Source organism: Oncorhynchus nerka, linkage group LG24 (assembly GCF_034236695.1).
Source record: "Oncorhynchus nerka isolate Pitt River linkage group LG24, Oner_Uvic_2.0, whole genome shotgun sequence".
Classification (NCBI taxonomy): Eukaryota; Metazoa; Chordata; class Actinopteri; order Salmoniformes; family Salmonidae; genus Oncorhynchus; species Oncorhynchus nerka.
Genome location: NC_088419.1, coordinates 77,766,021 through 77,785,032, shown reverse-complemented (window position 1 = coordinate 77,785,032; position 19,012 = coordinate 77,766,021). Strand labels below are relative to the sequence as shown.

The 19,012-nt window shown below is 42.0% G+C and overlaps 1 protein-coding gene across 5 annotated transcripts in view; it reads right to left on the bottom strand.

The window, feature by feature from the left end:
- Positions 1-2,155: 2,155 nt before the first annotated feature.
- The window catches only part of exoc2 (exocyst complex component 2), a 142,364-nt gene continuing 125,507 nt past the window's right edge, over positions 2,156-19,012 (bottom strand). For all 5 annotated transcript variants that reach the window (XM_065009170.1, XM_065009169.1, XM_065009171.1 and 2 more), the window contains 4 exons: positions 18,747-18,869; positions 14,603-14,664; positions 14,187-14,246; positions 2,156-4,150 (listed from right to left, as the gene is read on the bottom strand). In XM_065009170.1, coding sequence (XP_064865242.1) covers positions 4,057-4,150; positions 14,187-14,246; positions 14,603-14,664; positions 18,747-18,869 — 339 coding nt within the window. In that variant the 3' untranslated portion in view covers positions 2,156-4,056. The remainder of the gene's footprint in view (positions 4,151-14,186; positions 14,247-14,602; positions 14,665-18,746; positions 18,870-19,012) is intronic.

Sequence of the window (19,012 nt, the reverse complement as noted above, 5' to 3'; positions counted from 1 at the left end):
TGCCTGGCCTGGGGTTATGGTGCTGCTGATTAAATTTCCCCTGCCTGGCATGGGGTTATGGTGCTGCTGTTGATAATGTAGCTCACATGATGCAATTTGTCTTTGCTTTTTCTCGATCAGTTGATAGTGGCAATGAGAAGATTAGCACATTTTTGGGTTTGTTTTGTCGATAAGAACATTTCAATCTCATATTTTATTATACTTTTTGGTTAGATTAGCGGCTAAATTCTTGGATTCGGCTATTTCAGCCACACCCATGCTGACAGGTGTATAAAAATGAGCGCAGAGCCATGCAATCTCCATAGACAAACACTGACAGGAGATTGGCCTGTACTGAAGAGCTCATTGACTTTCAATGTGGCACCGTCATAGGATGCTACTTTTCCAACAAGTCAGTTCGTAACATGTCTGCCCTGCTAGAGCTGCCCTGGTCAACTGTAAGTGCTGTTATTGTGAAAAAGTGAAAAAGTCTAGGAGCAATAACAGCTCAGCTGCAAAGTGGTAGGCCACACAAGCTCACAGAACGGTACCGGCAAGTGCTGAAGCTTGTCAAAATCATCTGTCCTTAGTTGCAACACTCACTATCGAGTTCCAAACTGTCTCTGGAAGCAAATTCAGCAGAAGAACTGTTCGTCGGGAACTTCATGAAATGGGTTATCATGGCTGAGAAGCCAGACACAAGCCTAAGATCACCATGCGCAATGCCAAGCTTGCCGCTATTGGACTCTGGAGCAGTGGAAACGTGTTCTCTGGAGTGATGAATCATGCTTCACCATCTGGCAGTCCGACGGACTAATCTGTGTTTGGTGGATGCCAGGAGAACGCTACCTGCCCCAGTGAAGTGTCAACTGTAAAGTTTGATGGAGGAGGAATAATGGTCTGGGGATGTTTTTCATGGTTCAGGCTAGGCCCCTTAGTTCAAACTTTGTATCAACAGTTTGAGGGAAGGTCCTTTCCTGTTTCCGTATGACAATGCTCCAGGGCACAAAGCAAGGTCCATACAGAAATGTTTTTGCGAGCCAGGCCTAATCACCCAACATCAGTGCCTGACCTCACTAATGCTCGTGGCTGATTGGAAGCAAGTTCCCACAGCAATGTTCCAACATCTAGTGGAAAGCCTCCCAGAAGAGCGGAGGCTTTTACAACAGCAAAGGGGGACCAACTCCATATTAATGCCCATGATTTTGGAATGAGATGTTCGACAAACCTAGTGTAGGTTATTGCTGGTAGGCTATTCAAGTCCCGATTGAGTTTTGTGCTGAGTTGTCTGGTAATGAGTGATGTTTTCATAATCACTCGTGAATGTGTGTAAAATGTTCCTATCTGTTGTGGTAAAAACCCCTGAGCTAACCCCATGGCACAACTCATGAGAGTCAAGGGTGTGGCAGCATGTACAGTGGGGCAAAAAAGTATTTAGTCAGCCACCAATTGTGCAAGTTCTCCCACTTAAAAAGATGAGAGGCCTGTCATTTTCATCATAGGTACACTTCAACTATGACAGACAATATGAGGAAAAAAATCCAGAAAATCACATTGTATGATTTTTTATGAATTTATTTTCAAATTATGGTGGAAAATAAGTATTTGGTCACCTACAAACAAGCAAGATTTCTGGCTCTCACAGACCTGTAACGTCTTCTTTAAGAGGCTCCTCTGTCCTCCACTCGTTACCTGTATTAATGGCACCTGTTTGAACTTGTTATCAGTATAAAAGACACCTGTCCACAACCTCAAACAGTCACACTTTAAACTCCACTATGGCCAAGACCAAAGAGCTGTCAAAGGACACCAGAAACAAAATTGTAGACCTGCACCAGGCTGGGAAGACTGAATCTGCAATAGGTAAGCAGCTTGGTTTGAAGAAATCAACTGTGGGAGCAATTATTAGGAAATGGAAGACATACAAGACCACTGATAATCTCCTTCGATCTGGGGCTCCATGCAAGATCTCACCCCGTGGGGTCAAAATGATCACAAGAACGGGGGGACCTAGTGAATGACAAGCCTAATCAAGGTCAAGGACACTGTATGGTCTAAGTGAGGGGTTGGGTAGGGTGTGAGTAGATATGACAATGGCAGCAATGTGTAATAAACCATTCAATAAGGTAGTATGTTACAGTGATAAGGTGAAAAGTGACAGGTCACAAGAACAGAATCAATTTAAATGTGTATTTTAATTGGCAGGTCTTTTAATTTGAGGACAAAACAGCACTGAAACATTTTCACACAAATTCCACATATAACACATAATGACACACCTGCAGTTTCTTTATGAACATTCAGAGAGCTGTTGGCTGGCTCTGCCATATTTCTTAGCAGGAGAGAGTAGAGACAGTCCTGCCTCTAAAACCAGCCTAGCCAAAAGGGACTGGATGCTGATTGCTAGACGAGCGGCCATCTAACAATATTATAATTAGCATGATTCTACAGTAGAGGGACTGCCCAGATTAACCATGTAATTACTCTGGGTCTTTCCATCAAAAAGAACCCATGAGCACCAAAACATTAAGTTTATAGGAGCATATAAGATTGAGTGTCAAATGAAAGTTAAGAGTCAATATTATTGGCAAATTAAGTCATAGATACCCTTTTCAGCCATTTTCCATCTTAAAAATGAGGCATAAGTAAATGCTTTGATTTCTGGATAAACCGATGGAAAAGGGGTCTTAAAAACAACATCTATCAGAAGAAGTCTTAAAATGTATTATAAATACATCAAAACACAATAATGTTGATGTAAATTACCTTGCCAACTAATATCAACACTTATATTTAGTTTGAGGAATTGTTTTCCCGTCTTTCATTTGAAGAAATATTGCCTTGTAATTCTGTTACCAAATACCCACATACTGTATCATTAATTATAGTGATTTTACTGATATCAATTTGGTTTATGAATTATTAAGTGATTAAAACTCAAAAACAATTACAAAAACATCTAACAGAATTACAGCAACTGAATTGGCTACAATGGGAAATGTCAATAGTCACAAACCACAGTTGGGAGCCCTGCTACTGTCATTCCTTCCACTGGCATACTGTTATGTTCAGCAACCCCTTCCTCTCTTTGCCTCTCTCGCTCTCATCTCAAGTTATGTCACCTCTCCCAGCTCTTACTGACACCTACCCATGAGTCCCCTCAATTTTTAATTGACTGTAACCAGCAGCCTCACTCACTAAGCACTGACCGACACTGGATGTCCATGGACGTTGAAAAGTAGTTGAAAGTTGGTCAGTCCACCCTGGCCTTGATGTTAACGACAGATGGAACGGACCAAATCTGAATCTATCATCGACGTATGTACTTAACTATACTCTACTCTGCTGTGCTTTATTGTGCTGTACTGTACTCTACTGTGATGTCCAAACTTGTGAAACATTAGGTGAATGACATTCAAATCCATAATTATGCATTTCTGTATAGTACAGATCAGGGACCCACAACGTTAGTTTGTTCATTACTTTAATTCTGTAACCAGGTGTAAATCCACTTCACTTACTGTATTTCAATAACCAAAATAGATTTGATCAAACTCAAGGTGTCATTTCATAGGGGATTTCTGCAGACATCTTTCAATCTTAATTAGGAGCAGATATTTAACTGGGTTTTTGGAAAACATTGCCGCATAAAAGCCTGAGGGAGATTTTACCACAATTCTGTTACCAAAGTTTGCATCTGGAAAGTTCTTCCACTAAATTTGTATATTTTTTCAGTGGATTGTTGAAAGTCGTCCCTGTGCAAAGAGTAGTAGAGTTTGTTTAAGTTTTGAAATCAATGTTTTTTTTGGCATAGATTTTAAGGTGAAAAAACTGAGTTAAAGCGTAATTCCGTTGCCGTGGAATTGCCCCTCAGCAAATTAGTGTACATATCTAAGATAAAACATGTGATTAGTGTGAGAAAAGGCAAATTTCCAGTCTACTATAAATCTTATAACAATTGAACAAAAGGCTGTGAAAGCTTATCGAGACAAGTAAATAGGCATTGCAAATTATTTGATAGATAGAGATACTATAATGCCATTATATTAATGTTGAAGAGACGTACAGACGTTTGGCTCATCTCTTGACAGGCTGGACATTAGAGGGCTGGAAACAGGTGAGTTGGAGCTGCATACTGCTCTTAAACCTATTTAGCAACTCCTCGAGAAACCTACAGAGACAGAGAGACAGAGACAGAGAGAAAGAACGAAAAAAAAGGGATGGAAGCAGGGAAAGAAAGAGGTAGAATCATGATATTAAATGAGGGTGCAACTGGAGATATTTCAGTACCAACGAAAACTGTTTTTGAATTCAATATTTTTTAATTTGTAATGCACAAATTGAATAATTTAATTCATAAATTAAACTTATATTTCAGGATCTGAAACTGAATTGACTGAAAATTGCATTCAGTTTTAAAATGATATTTAAATTTGATTGAATATTCAAATTCAAAGCTACAATATGTACAGTACCAGTCAAAAGTTTGGACACACCTATTCATTCAAGTTTTTTTGTTTTTAAAACTATTTTCTACATTGTAGAATAATAATGAAGACATAAAAATGATTAAATAACACATATGGAATCATGTAGTCACCAAAGTGTTCAACAAATCTAAAAATATTTTACATTTTAGATTCTTCAAAGTAGCCACCCTTTGCCTTGATGACAGATTTGCACACGCTTGGCATTCTCTCAACCAGCTTCACTTGGAATGCTTTTCCAGCAGGAGTTCCCACATATGCTGAGCACTTGTTGGCTGCTTTTCCTTCTCTCTGCGGTCCAACTCATCCCAAACCATCTCAATTAGGTTGAGGTCGGGTGATTTTAGAGGCCAGGTCATCTGATGCATCACTCCATCACACTCCTTGTTGGTCAAAACATCCTTACACAGCCTGGAGGTGTGTTGGGTAATTTTCCTGTTGAAAAACAAATGATAGACCCACTAAGCCAAACCAGATGGAATGGGTATCATTGCAGAATGCTGTGGTAGCCATGCTGGTTAAGTGTGCCTTGAATTCTAAATAAATCCCAAACAGTGTCACCAGCAAAGCAGCCCCACACCATCACACCTCCTCCTCCATGCTTCACGGTGGGAACCACACATGTGGAGATCGTCCGTTCACCTTCTCTGCGTCTCACAAAGACACAGCGGTTGGAAACAAAATCTCAAATTTGGACTCATCAGACCAAAGGACAGATTTCCACCAGTCTAATGTCCATTGCTCGTGTTTTTGGCCCAAGCCAGTCTCTTCTTATTATTGGTGTCCTTTAGTAATGGTTTCTTGGCAGCAATTCTACCATGAAGGCCTGATTCACGCAGTCTCCCCCTGAACAGTTGATGTTGAGATGTCTGTTACTTGACCTCTGGAAAGCATTTATTTGGGCTGCAATTTCTGAGGCTGAACTTATCCTCTGCAACAAAGGTAACACTAGGTCTTCCTTTCCTGTGGCAGTCCTCATGCGCTTGATGGGTTCTTTTAAAGTTCTTGAAATGTTCTGGATTGACTGTCCTTCATGTCTTAAAGTAATGATGGACTGTCATTTCTCTTTGCTTATTTGCTCTGTTCTTGCCATAATATGGTCTTGGTCTTTTACGAAATATGGTTATCTTCTGTATACCACCCCTACCTCATCACAACACAACTGATTGGCTCAAACGCATTACGAAGGAAATAAACTTTTAACAAGGAACACCTGTTAATTTAAATGCATTCCAGGTAACTACCTCATGGAGCTGGTTGAAAGAATGCCAGGAGTGAGCAAAGCGGTCATCAAGGCAAAGGGTGGCTACTTTGAAGAATTTCAAATATAAAATATATTTTGATTTGTTTAACACTTTTTTGTTTACTACATGATTCCATATGTGTTATTTCATAGTTTGGATGTCTTCACTATTATTCTACAATGTAGAAAATATAAAAAATAAAGAAAAACCCTGGAATGAGTATGTGTGTCCAAACTTTTGTATTTGGGCGATCTTTTTAGGCGACCCGACCAAATTTACATAGAAATGTGAGTTATAGATCATTCTCATTCAAAGCAAGTCTAAGAAGCGGTAGATCGGTTCCATGTGCGTTTTTTCTATGCTTCCTGTTCTTACGTTTCATTTTTGCGTATTTTACTTATGGTTTTGTGCACCAGCTTCAAACAGTTGAAAATACAATATTGTTGTATTGTTGGTAAATATTGCAGTCATTGTCTGTGTATCAAGTTAATAAACTATTTGTATTTTTTTATTAGGGATCCCCATTAGCTGCTTCCAAGGCAACAGCTACTCCAAACACATTAAGACTTGTATTACACATAAAATAAAAGCTAAAACAGTACATCATATAACACTGTCACACCACCACATATCCACAACACAAAATGTATGATACCACTACACAACAATATTACAATGTACGTGTGTGTGTGTAGAGTGCGTGCGCGTCGTGTGTCACAATAATATTACAATGTACGTGTGTGTGTAGAGTGCGTGCGCGTCGTGTGTCACAATAATATTACAATGTACGTGTGTGTGTAGAGTGCGTGCGCGTCGTGTGTCACAATAATATTACAATGTACGTGTGTGTGTAGAGTGCGTGCGCGTCGTGTGTCACAATAATATTACAATGTACGTGTGTGTGTGTAGAGTGCGTGCGCGTCGTGTGTCACAATAATATTACAATGTACGTGTGTGTGTGTAGAGTGCGTGCGCGTCGTGTGTCACAATAATATTACAATGTTCTTGTGTGTCTGTACCTGTGTGTGTGTCACTTCACAGTCCCTGCCGTTCCATAAGGTGTACTTCTACCAACCCCCCTGATTCTACTGCTTGCATCAGTTAGCTGATGTGGATTAGAATTCCATTTAGTCATGACTCTATGTAGTACTGTGCACCTCCCATAGTCTGTTCTGGACTTGGGGATTATGAAGAGACCTCTAGAGTATGCATGGGTGTCAGAGCTGTGTGCTAGTAGTTTAAACAGACAGCTCGGTGCATTCAGAATGTCAACACTCCTTACAAAAACAAGTAGTGATGAAGTCAATCTCTCCTCCACTTCAAACCATGAGAGATTGCCATGCATATCATTAATGTTAGCTCTCCGTGTACATTTGAGGGCCAGCAGCGCTGGCAAATTTCCTAAGTCTCTCTTTGTGACACCTGACCACACAACTGAACAGTAGTCCAGATGTGACAAAACTAGGGCCTGTAGGTCCTGCCTTGTTGACAGTGTTGGCAGAGTAGCGCTTTATTATGGACAGACTTCTCATCTTAGCTACTGTTGTATCAACATGTTTTGACCATGACAGTTTACAATCCAGGGTTACTCCAAGCAGTTTAGCTATCTCAACTTGCTCAATTTCCACATTATTAATTACACAATTTAGTTGTTTAGGGTTTAGTGAATGATTTGTTCCAAATACAATGCTTTTAGTTTTTTAAAGATTTAGGTTGAAACGTATTCCTTGCCACCCATTCTGAAACTAACTGCAGCTCTTTGTTAAGTGTTGCAGTAATTTCAGTCACTGTGGTAGCTGATGTGTATAGCGTTGAGTCATCCGCATACATAGACACACTGGCTTTACTCAAAGCAGTGGCATTTTATTAGCCAAGATTGAAAAAAGTAAGGGGCCTAAACAGCTGCCCTGGGGAATTTCTGATTTAACCTGGATTATGTTGGAGAGACTTCCATTCAAGAACACCCTCTGTGTTCTGTTAGACAGGTAACTCTTTACCCACAATATAGTAGGGGGTGTAAAGCCATACACATACGTTTTTCCAGCAGCAGATGATGATCGATATTGTCAAAAGCCGCACTGAAGTCTAACAAAACAGCCCCCTCAATCTTTTTATCCAAGCTGTTTAAAGGCACTTAGTGTATGTAAACTTCTGACCCACTGGAATTGTGATACAGTGAATTATAAGTGAAATAATTTGTGTGTAAACAATTGTTGGAAAAATTACTTGTGTCATGCACAAAGTAGATGTCCTAACAGACTTGCCAAAACTAAAGTTTGTTAACAAGACATTCGTGGAGTGGTTGAAAAACAAGTTTTAATGACTCCAACCTAATGTCTATGTAAACCTCCGACTTCTAGAGTACAAAGGTAGGCTACTTTGTTACTAACACATCTGCTCTTAAATTCGCTCACTGTACATCATTCAAAACAACAGTGTAGGTTACTTTGAACCAACACTGTATAACTCAAGATCTAAAAGCATATCCCCATGAAACTGATTGAGATCAAATGGTTACTATGGGTAAAACTTGAAGAATTATCATTCACAATTGTTGTTTTCGTCTTACAGTAACATTAAACTATGCTATTATATTTGGTTCTGTTATATTTGGTTCTGTTATGTAGAATACTGTGAACATTGTGATCTAACTGTACCAAACAAGCACCATTCGTCTGAGTAGCCTATTCTCTGCAGGTAAAAGGGTGCCCTGCATTTTACACATGCGCAGAACGTGATCCTTGAAGTCAGAACCTGAAAAAGTCAGATCAATAGCCACAGCCTTGTTTTTTATAATTGCGATTTGTAAGTTGATGATAGAGTATTTTGTATTTGTAAATGTTGCAAATTAGTCAGATTGTGTACATGCAGGGCTTCCTTGGAAAAGAGGCATTGGTCTCAATGAGATTTCCCTGCTTAAATCAAGGTTAAATAAAACAATACAAAAATGTGCTTAAGCCCTTAGGGAAGCGATCAGGAAGTTAATGTAAAGGCCGCTTGCTTAGCAAGTACTGATTCCCCCTGATTCAGCTTATACCGAGACTTGAACTCAGGACCTCTGCCTCGCAAACACACGTGACTGCCCTCCTGAAGCATTCCAACCCGCCGCACTACTGAAAAAGGCCTTCTTCAACTGCAGTTGGGCTGAGCGGTTGGGCTAAGCGCAACTGTAGATCACAGTCTAGCTTGATTAGCGAGTACCACGGCCCCCTGATTCAGCTCATAAGGAAACTCAAACTCAGGACCTCGACCTCGAAAACACACGCTACCTTCCTGTAGCATACCAACCCATCGCGCTATGTATCCAAGATGGGGTAGCAGTCGGACGTGTGTTTGTCTTGTCCCATGTAAATAGTCATTTTATCAGTTATTTTTTGTATATATTTTAATCTCACTTTCCGCCTACGATCTAAATATACTTTCCTGCAACCCGCCTCACCCAGTGTGTTACAGATCTGCTATTTTTAGATGTTATAACTGGTACCTCAATCAGAAGCTAGCCTGCTAACTAGCTACTAGTCACTGTTGGCCACGGCTAGCCCTCTTCACCTTTAGCCCGGACACCAGCCAGCTTTAGCTCGGTCAATACCTGCCAGTCTGCACAGCGCGATATCAACCCAGAGCATATCAGACTGCTTTTCTCCACCACATCACCAGATTCCTGCCGCAAGGGCCATTACACTGAATCATCGCAGCTAGCTAGCTACAACCAAGTGGCTACTGCTGGCTAATGCCTCTGTCCTGAAGCAAGCAAGTTGGCCTTGAGCTATCCTCGAACTAGCCACGAGCTAGGCCCATCTCCTGGCTAGCTGAATAGGTATACTCGCTAATTCGTGGGCTACAATACCTCTTCTGCCAATTGGCCTGGACCCTTTATTGCCGACACGGAGCCCCACCGTTCCATCGCGACTGGTCTGCCGACGTAATCGTCCGATGTGGTTTCAACAGGCTTTTCCGTTGCGATGTCGCCGAAACACCCATCTGCTAGCAACGGCACGCTAGCTTTCTGAACGCCGTGCCTCCCGCTCGCCTAGCATAGTAGCGACTACCAAACGGCTCCCGGACTCACCTATTGCTGCTCATTGGACCCTATGGTCACTTCGCTACACATGCCTCTCTCTAATGTCAATATGCCTTGTCTACTGCTGTTTTGGATAGTTATTGTTTTATTTCAATGTAGAGCCCCTAGTCCAGCTGCCTTAGATAGCTCTTTTGTCACATACCCCCACAAATGGGGAGACCTCACCTGGCTGAGCTGATGTCTCTAGAGATGCAAACTCTCTCATAGTCACTCAATGCCTAGGTTTACCCCCACTGTACTCACATCCTACCATATCCTTGTTTGTACATTATGCCCTGAATCTATTCTACCACGCCCAGAAATCTGCCCCTTTAATTCTCTGTTCCCAATGCACTAGACGACCAGTTATCATATCCTTTAGCCGTACCCTTATCCTACTCCTCCTCTGTTCCTCTGGTGGTGTAGAGGTTAACCCAGGCCCTGTAGCCCCCAGCATCACACCTATTCCCCAGGCGCTCTCATTTGTTGACTTCTGTAACCGTAAAAGCCTTTGTCTCATGCATGTTATTATCAGAAGCCCCCTCCCTAAATGTGTCTTATTCACTGCTTTAGCACACTCCGCCAACACTGATGTCGTAGCCGTGTCTGAATCCTGGCTTAGGAAGGCCACCAAAAAGTCTGAAATTTCCATCCCCAACTACAACATTTTCCATCAAGAATCTGCCAAAGGGGGCAGAATTGCAATATACTGCATAGATAGCCTGCAGCGTTCTGTCATGCTATCCAGGTCTGTGCCCAAACAATTCAAGCTTCTACTTTTAAAAATCCACCTTTCCAGAAACAAGTCTCTTACTGTTGCCGCGTGTTATAGACCCCCCTCAGCCCCCAGCTGTGCTCGGGACACCATATGTGAATGGATTGCCCCCCAAGTGACCTAAACTGGGAAATGTTTAGCACCCCGGCCGTCCTACTATCTAAGCTAGATGCCCTCAATCTCAAACAAATTATCAAGGAACCTACCAGGTACAACCCTAAACCCGTAAACATTGGCACCCTCATAGATATCATCCTAACCAACCTGCCCTCCAAATACAGCTCTGCTGTCTTCAACCAGGATCTCAGCGATCACTGATTGACCTCTACGCAGACGACACCATTCTGTATACATCTGGCCTTTCCTTGGACACTGTGTTAACAAACTTCCAAACGAGCTTCAATGTCATACAACACTCCTTCCGTGGCCTCCAACTGCTCTTAAATGCTAGTAAAACTAAATGCATGCTCTTCAACCGATTGCGGCCTGTACCTGCCCGCCTGCCTAGCATCCCTACTCTGGACGGATCTGGTTTAGAATATGGGGACCACTACAAATACCTAGGTGTCTGGTTAGACTGTAAACTATCCTTCCAGACTCACATTAAGCATCTCCAATCAAAAATTAAATCTAGAATCGGCTTCCTATTTCGCAACAAAGCCTCCTTCACTCATGCTGCCAAACATACCCTCATAAAACTGACTATCCTGATGTCATTTACAAAATAGCCTCCAACACTCTACTCAGCAAATTGGATGTAGTTGATCACAGTGCCATCTGTTTTGTCACCAAAGCACCATATACTACCCATCACTGTGACCTGTATGCTCTCGTTGGCTGGCCCTCGCTACATTTTCATCGCCAAACCCACTGGCTCCAGGTCATCTATAAGTCTTTGCTAGGTAAAGCCCCGCCTTATCTCAGCTCACTGGTCACCATTGCAGCAACCACCCGTAGCACGCGCTCCAGCAGCTATATTTCACTGGTCATCCCCAAAGCCAACACCTATCTGCCTTCCCTTCCAGTTCTCTGCTGCTAATGACTGGAACGAATTGCAAAAATCACTGAAGCTGGAGACTTATATCTTCCTCACTAACTTTAAGCATCAGCTGTTAAAGCAGCTTACCGATCATTGCATCTGTACACACCCCATCTGTAAATAGCACACCCAACTACCTCATCCCCATACTGTTATTTTTTTATTTGCTCTTTTGCACCCCATTATCTCTACTTGCACATCATCATCTGCACATCTATCACTCCAGTGTTAATGCTAAATTGTAATTATTTCACCACTATGGTCTATTTATTACCTTACCTACCTAACCTTACTACATTTGCACACACTGTACATAGATTTTTCTATTATGTTATTGACTGTGTGTTTGTTTATCCCATGAGTAACTCTGTGTTGTTGTTTTTGTCGCACTAGGTAGTAGTTGTAAGCAGTTGTAAATGAGAACTTGTTCTCAACTGGCCTACCTGATTAAATAAAGGTGAAAAAAAAATGAAAAAAGTATTCAATATCGCACGGGGTGACACTTTTGGCTGAGGAGTGAGTTTCACAGATCCCATCTGCTACACTAATACAACTCTTCAAGATCCAGCTAGGTTACTCATCAAAATAGTGTGGTTTGGTGATCCATGCTTATGGGATAAGAAACTTGCCTGAGACCTGAAGACGTGTTAGTTTGACATGTGTTAGTTTGTGTTCATTTAAATATATATATTATATATATATATATATATATAGTTAAATAAAGGTAATATATATATATATTATACATTACCTTTATTTAACTAGGCAAGTCAGTTAAGAACACAATCTTATTTACAATGACAGCTTATTAGTTTCAAGTCTCTGGCAAACCTAGGTATTGGTTATGTGACTTAAATGGGTCTCTTCGAGGAGGAGGAGGAGGTCAAAGGGAGGGTGAAGTGTAACAGGTGGTTTGGGGAGCATGCTTGCATGATGAGTACCTTCTTAAGAGACCTGAAAGTTACGTTGTACTGAGTGCTGAAGCGGGTAGCGCACAAAAATAGTCTGTCCTCAGTTGCAACACTCACTACCGAATTCCAAACTGCCTCTGGAAGCAACGTCAGCACAGGAACTGTTCATCTGGAGCTTCATGAAATGGGTTTCCAAGGCCGAGCAGCCAGGCATCGGCTGGAGTGGTGTAAAGTTTGCCGCCATTGGACTCTGGAGCAGTGGAAATGTGTTCTCTTTTGTGATGAATCACGCTTCACCATCTGGCAGTCCAGTGGACAAATCTGGGTTTGGCGGATTCCAGGAGAATGCTACCTGCCCCAATGCATAGTGCGAACTGTGAAGTTTGGTAGAGGAAGAATAATAGTATGTGGCTGTTTTTCATAGTTCGGGCTAGGCCCCTTAGTTCCAGTGAAGGGAAATCTTAACGCTACAGCATACAATGACATTCTAGATGATTATGTGCTTCCAACTTTGTGGCAACAGTTTGGGGAAGGCCCTTTCCTGCTTCAGCATGATAATGCCCCTGTGCACAAAGCGAGGTCCATACAGAAATGTCTTGTCGAGATCGATGTGTAAAAACTTGACTGGCCTACACAGAGCCCTGCCCTCAACCACAACGAACACCTTTGGGATGAATTGGAACGCCGACTGCGAGCCAGAAGAGTGGAAGCTGTTATAGCAGCAAAGGGGGGACCAACTCCATATTAATGCCCATGATTTTGGAATGAGATGTTTGAAGAGCAAGTGTCCACATACCTTTGGTCATGTAGTGCATTTCTGACCACTAATATCCCTGGAGCCTGAAATTAGCCTATTAGATGTTGGTGTAAGTGGGCTAACACAGTCTTTTGACATGCAGGAGACCCGGTTCGAATCCAGTCAGTCACAAGAGCAAGATTAATTAGAAAGTGGAAAAGCTATACTTCGAAGGGCTATGACATGGCTATTCAACTATATTGTTATTGTGGCCAAATTGCATTTTTTGCCACACTCCCTTCTAACGAGTCCTTTGAGCATCATAGAGGGGAACGGAATACACAACCGTGTTCCAGAGAGCTTTCAGGAATTGGGTCATAATATCTCAACGCTAGAGCCAAAATCATAGGAAGAAAATGTATTCAAAATGCCACATTGGCTTCAGAAATCTGTTTAACACAAAGATTCTATCTGTTCTCTTCTACCATTCCTTGCTGACCAGGATGTTATCTCTGGTTTTGAATCTGAATGTAGAGAACTGAATTTGAAGACTGAATCCGAACGCATTTAAGAAGTTGAATGTTTGAAACTTTGGTAAACTTGAAATTAGTTTATAAACTTGATACCAGGGCAATGAATGCAATATTTACCATATTGAAACTGACTATATAAATATAGAATTTTAATATTCAATTAAATTGAATTTTAAAACTGAATGCAATATTAATTAAATCAGTTTAAAATCATGAAATACAAGTTCAATTTATGAATTCAATGACTCAATTTGTCCATTACAAACTCAAAAATATAAATACTCAATATCTAAATACAAATCCCAAAATAATGAAATCAAATACAGTTTCTGTTGGCACTGAATTCGCTCCATAATTTAAATGGAAGTGAAATGTCTCCATATTTTAAATGGAACCGGTATTACCCTTGATGAATGACTTACTTTTGGTCTGCTCCACTGTGTAACTGAGGGAGGGCCTCCAGAGCCTGCTTGAAGTTGGCGCTGAAACAAGATACACACAGTTGACACCACACCACACGACACACACCAACATTCTAATACACAAAGGAGGAGACATACCATCACACAAAAACAGATTAAACTAGCTGGAGTGTTGCTTTCGCTTCCTTTTCAATATACAGTACCCCCAGGTAATGTAGACTAGAGAGTGGCTGGTAGAAGCGTGGGTAAGATTAATGTGACTTACAGGAATGACAGTGAGAGTACTGTGTAGTTTCTGTAACATATGTACATGTATACAGTAGTATGCAGTGTGTGAAGTGTAGGTGTGCGTGTGATACATAGGGGTGTAGTGATGTAGTACAGTACAGTCTCAGGGAGTGTTTTTGGAGTCTTACTGGCTCTCAGATGACAGGTAGGAGGCTACAACATCTCTCAGAGCATTGATCTCCAAACGGGCCTGGAGAGAGTGAGAGAGTGAAATGAGGTGGAAACAGCTGCACTTCCTAACCCCCTGCCAAATGTATGACCATATAGGAGACACATATTTCCCTCAGATTACACAGACCCACAAAGAATTCGAAAACAAATCCAATTTTGATAAACTCCCAAATCTATTGGGTGAAATACCAGTGTACAATCACAGCAGTAATATTTGTGACCTGTTGCCACAAGAAAAGGGCAACCAGTGAATAACAAACCCCATTGTAAATACAACCCATATTTATGTTTTATTTATTTGACCTTTTGTACTTTAACTATTTGCACATCATTACAACACTGTATATAGACATATACAGTGTTGCCCTGGACACATATATAGCTGTGCCCTGGACACCATATGTGAATTGATTGCCCCCCATCTATCTTCAGAGTTGATTCTGGTAGGTGACCTAAACTGGGATATGCTTAACACCCCAGCAGTCCTACAATCTAAGATAGATGCCCTCAATCTCACACAAATAATCAAGGAAACCACCAGGTACAACCCTAAATCCGTAAACATGGGCACCCTCATAGATATTATCCTGACCAACATGCCCTCCAAATACACCTCTGCTGTTTTCAATCAGGATCTCAGCAATCACTGCCTCATTGCCTGTATCCGCTATGGGTCCCCGGTCCAACGACCAACCCTCATCACTGTCAAACGCTCCCTAAAACACTGCTGCGAGCAGGCCTTTCTAATCAACCTGGCCCAGGTATCCTGGAAGGATATTGACCTCATCCCGTCAGTCGAGGATGCCTGGTCGTTCTTTAAAAGTAATTTCCTAACCATCTTAAATAAGCATGCCCCTTTCAAAAAATGTAGAACTAAGAACAGATATAACCCTTGGTTCACTCCAGACCTGGCTGCCCTTGACCAGCACAAAAACATCCTGTGGCGGACTGCAATAGCATCGAATAGTCCCCGCGATATGCAACTGTTCAGGGAAGTCAGGAACCAATACACACAGTCAGTCAGGAAAGCAAAGGCTAGCTTTTTCAAACAGAAATTTGCATCCTGTAGCTCTGACTCCAAAAAGTTTTGGGACACTGAAAAGTCCATGGAGAACAAGAGCACCTCCTCCCAGCTGCCCACTGCACTGAGGCGACAAGGCCACCACCGATAAATCTATGATAATTGAACATTTCAAAAGGCATTTCTCTACAGCTTGCCATACTTTTTCCTGGCTACCCCAACCCCGACCAACAGCTCCGCACCACTCGCAGCTACTTGCCCAAGACTCCCCAGCTTCCCCTTCACCCAAATCCAGATCGCAGATGTTCTGAAAGAGCTGCAAAACCTGGACTTGTACAAATCAGCTGGGCTAGACAATCTGGACCCTCTCTTTCTAAAATTATCCGCCGCCATTGTTGCAACCCCTATTACCAGTCTGTTCAACATCTCTTTCATTTCTTCCAATATGCCTAAAGATTGGAAAGCTGCCCTGGTCATCCCCCTCTTCAAAGGGGGTGAGACTCTAGACCCAAACTGTTACAGACCTATATACACCCTGCCTTTCTAAAGTCTTCGAAAGCCAAGTTAATAAACATATCACTGACCATTTCGAATCTCACCGTACCATCTCCGCTGTGCAATCCGGTTTCCGAGCTGGTCACGGGTGCACCTCAGCCAAGCTCAAGGTACTAAATGATATCATAACCACCATCGATAAAAGACAGTACTGTGCAGCCGTCTTCATCGACCTGACCAAGGCTTTCGACTCGGTCAATCAACGTATTCTTATTGGCAGACGCAATAGCCTTGGCTTCTCAAATGACTGCCTCGCCTGGTTCCCCAGCTACTTCGCAGATAGAGTTCAGTGTGTAAAATTGGAGAGCCTGTTGTCCGGACCTATGGCAGTCTCTATGGGGGTGCCACAGGGTTCAATTCTCCTGCCGACTCTTTTCTCTGTATAAATCAACGATGTCGCTCTTTCTGCGGGTGATTCCCTGATCCACCTACGCAGACGACACCATTCTGTATACATCTGGCTCTTTCTTGGACACTGTTCCAAACTTCCAAACGAGCTTCAATGCCATACAACACTCATTCCGTGGCCTCCAACTGCTCTTAAAACGCTAGCAAAACCAAATGAATGCTTTTCAACCGTTCGCTCCCCGCACCCTCCCTCCCGACTAGCATCACTACTCTGGACGGTTCTGACCTAGAATACGTGGACAACTACAAATACCTAGGTGTCTGGCTAGACTGTAAACTCTCCTTCCAGACTCACATCAAACATCTTCAATCCAAAATCAAATCTAGAATCGGCTTTCTATTTCACAACAAAGCCTCCTTCACTCACGCCGCCAAAATTACCCTAGTAAAACGGACTATCCTACAGATCCTCGACATCGGCGATGTCATTTACAAAATAGCTTCCAATAATCTACTCAGCAAATTGGATGCAGTCTATCACAGTGCCATCCGTTTTGTTACCAAAGCGCCTTATACCACCCACCACTGCGACCTGTATGCTCTAGTCAGCTGGCCCTCGCTACATATTCGTCGCCAGACCCACTTGGTCATCTACAAGTCTATGCTAGGTAAAGCTCCGCCTTATCTCAGCTCACTGGTCACGATAATAACATCCAGCACGCACTCCAGCAGGTATATCTCACTGGTCATCCCTAAAACCAACACCTCCTTTGGCCGCCTTTCCTTCCAGTTCTCTGCTGCCAGTGACTGGAACGAATTGCAAAAATCGCTGAAGCTGGAGACTTACATTTCCCTCACTAACTTTAAACATCAGCTATCTGAGCAGCTAACCGATCGCTGCAGCCGTACATAGTACATCTGTAAATAGCCCACCCAATCTACCTGATCGCTGCAGCCGTACATAGTACATCTGTAAATAGCCCACCCAATCTACCTATCTCATCCCCATATTGTTTTTATTTACTTTGCTGCTCTTTTGCACACCAATATCACTACTTACACACCATCATCTGCTCATCATCATCTGCTCATCTATCACTCCAGTGTTAATCTGCTAAATTGTAATTACTTTGCTATTTATTGCCATACCTCTTCATGTCATTTGCACACACTGTATATATACTTCATTTTTTCCCTATTGTGTTATTGACTGTACACTTGTTTATTCCATGTAACTCTGTTGTTGTTTGTGTCGCACTGCTTTGCTTTATCTTGGCCAGGTTGAAGTTGTAAATGAGAACTTGTTCTCAACTGGCCTACCTGGTAAAATAAAGGTTAAATAAAAATACATTTTAAAAAAGCCCTTAAATTGAAATTGGGTGAGTGAGTGAGTGAGTGAGTGAGTGAGTGAGTGAGTGAGTGAGTGAGTGAGTGAGTGAGTGAGTGAGTGAGTGAGTGAGTGAGTGAGTGAGTGAGTGAGAACAAGAGAGATGGATAAAGACAAATAAATAATGGGTAAATGAGGTTAAAAGGTCCAGTGCAGCAGTTTTTATTTCAATATCAAATATTTTTCAAGGTAACAATTAAGTACCTTACTGTAATTAAAATGGTAAAAAAAGAAACAAAAATAGCTTCTTCGCAAAGAGCACTTTCTCAAGCAAGAATTTTGCTCGGACTGTCTGGGAGTGGTCTGAGTGGGGAAGGGAAAACTGAACAACACTACCTGTTATTGGCAGAGAGGTTTAGAACTCTCTTTCTTATTGGTCTATTAACTAATTTACTGCCTGATGATGTCACCAGGCAAGCCAAAACTCCATCCCACCAAAACAAGCTGACATTTCTGGTAGTATTTTCAAACAGCTCTTACACTAAAAGAGCAGTTATCATAATTTTCATAATTTCAGTGTAATTCCAACTTCATAGTGTGGAAACATATACTGTATAAAACAGTGACTGCACTGGGCATTTAATAGAGTAATTTAGGGTAATTTAAAGTATCCTCAGTTTGGGCTGTAGAGTGTAGTATACCAGTAGCTGGTCTGGTAGAGGTGCTGGGGTTTAGAATCATCAGTAAAAGAGGGTAAATCCCCCCAGTTGGTGGCTCTTTATTTGACTCACTCGAGAGAGAGTGGCATCTGAAAGTGTGTGTGTGTGTGTGTGTGTGTGTGTGTGTGTACCTGTATGGCTCCGTTCATGCTGAAGGATGACACACACTGCATGAGACGGCTCATCTCCTCCGCCACACCATCAACGATTCTAGTCAGAACCCTGGGAACTAGCTCCTTTGACACTGTGAAGACCTGAGAGAGAAAGAGGTGGAGAGAGAGAGAGGGGCAGGGGGATAACGAGAGAGATCAAACTCTCTCTGTGACTACTGACTGACTGCTCTACTCATTACAGAAGGCCCCCAATAATTTTTGTCATGCATCTCTTCATTATACAG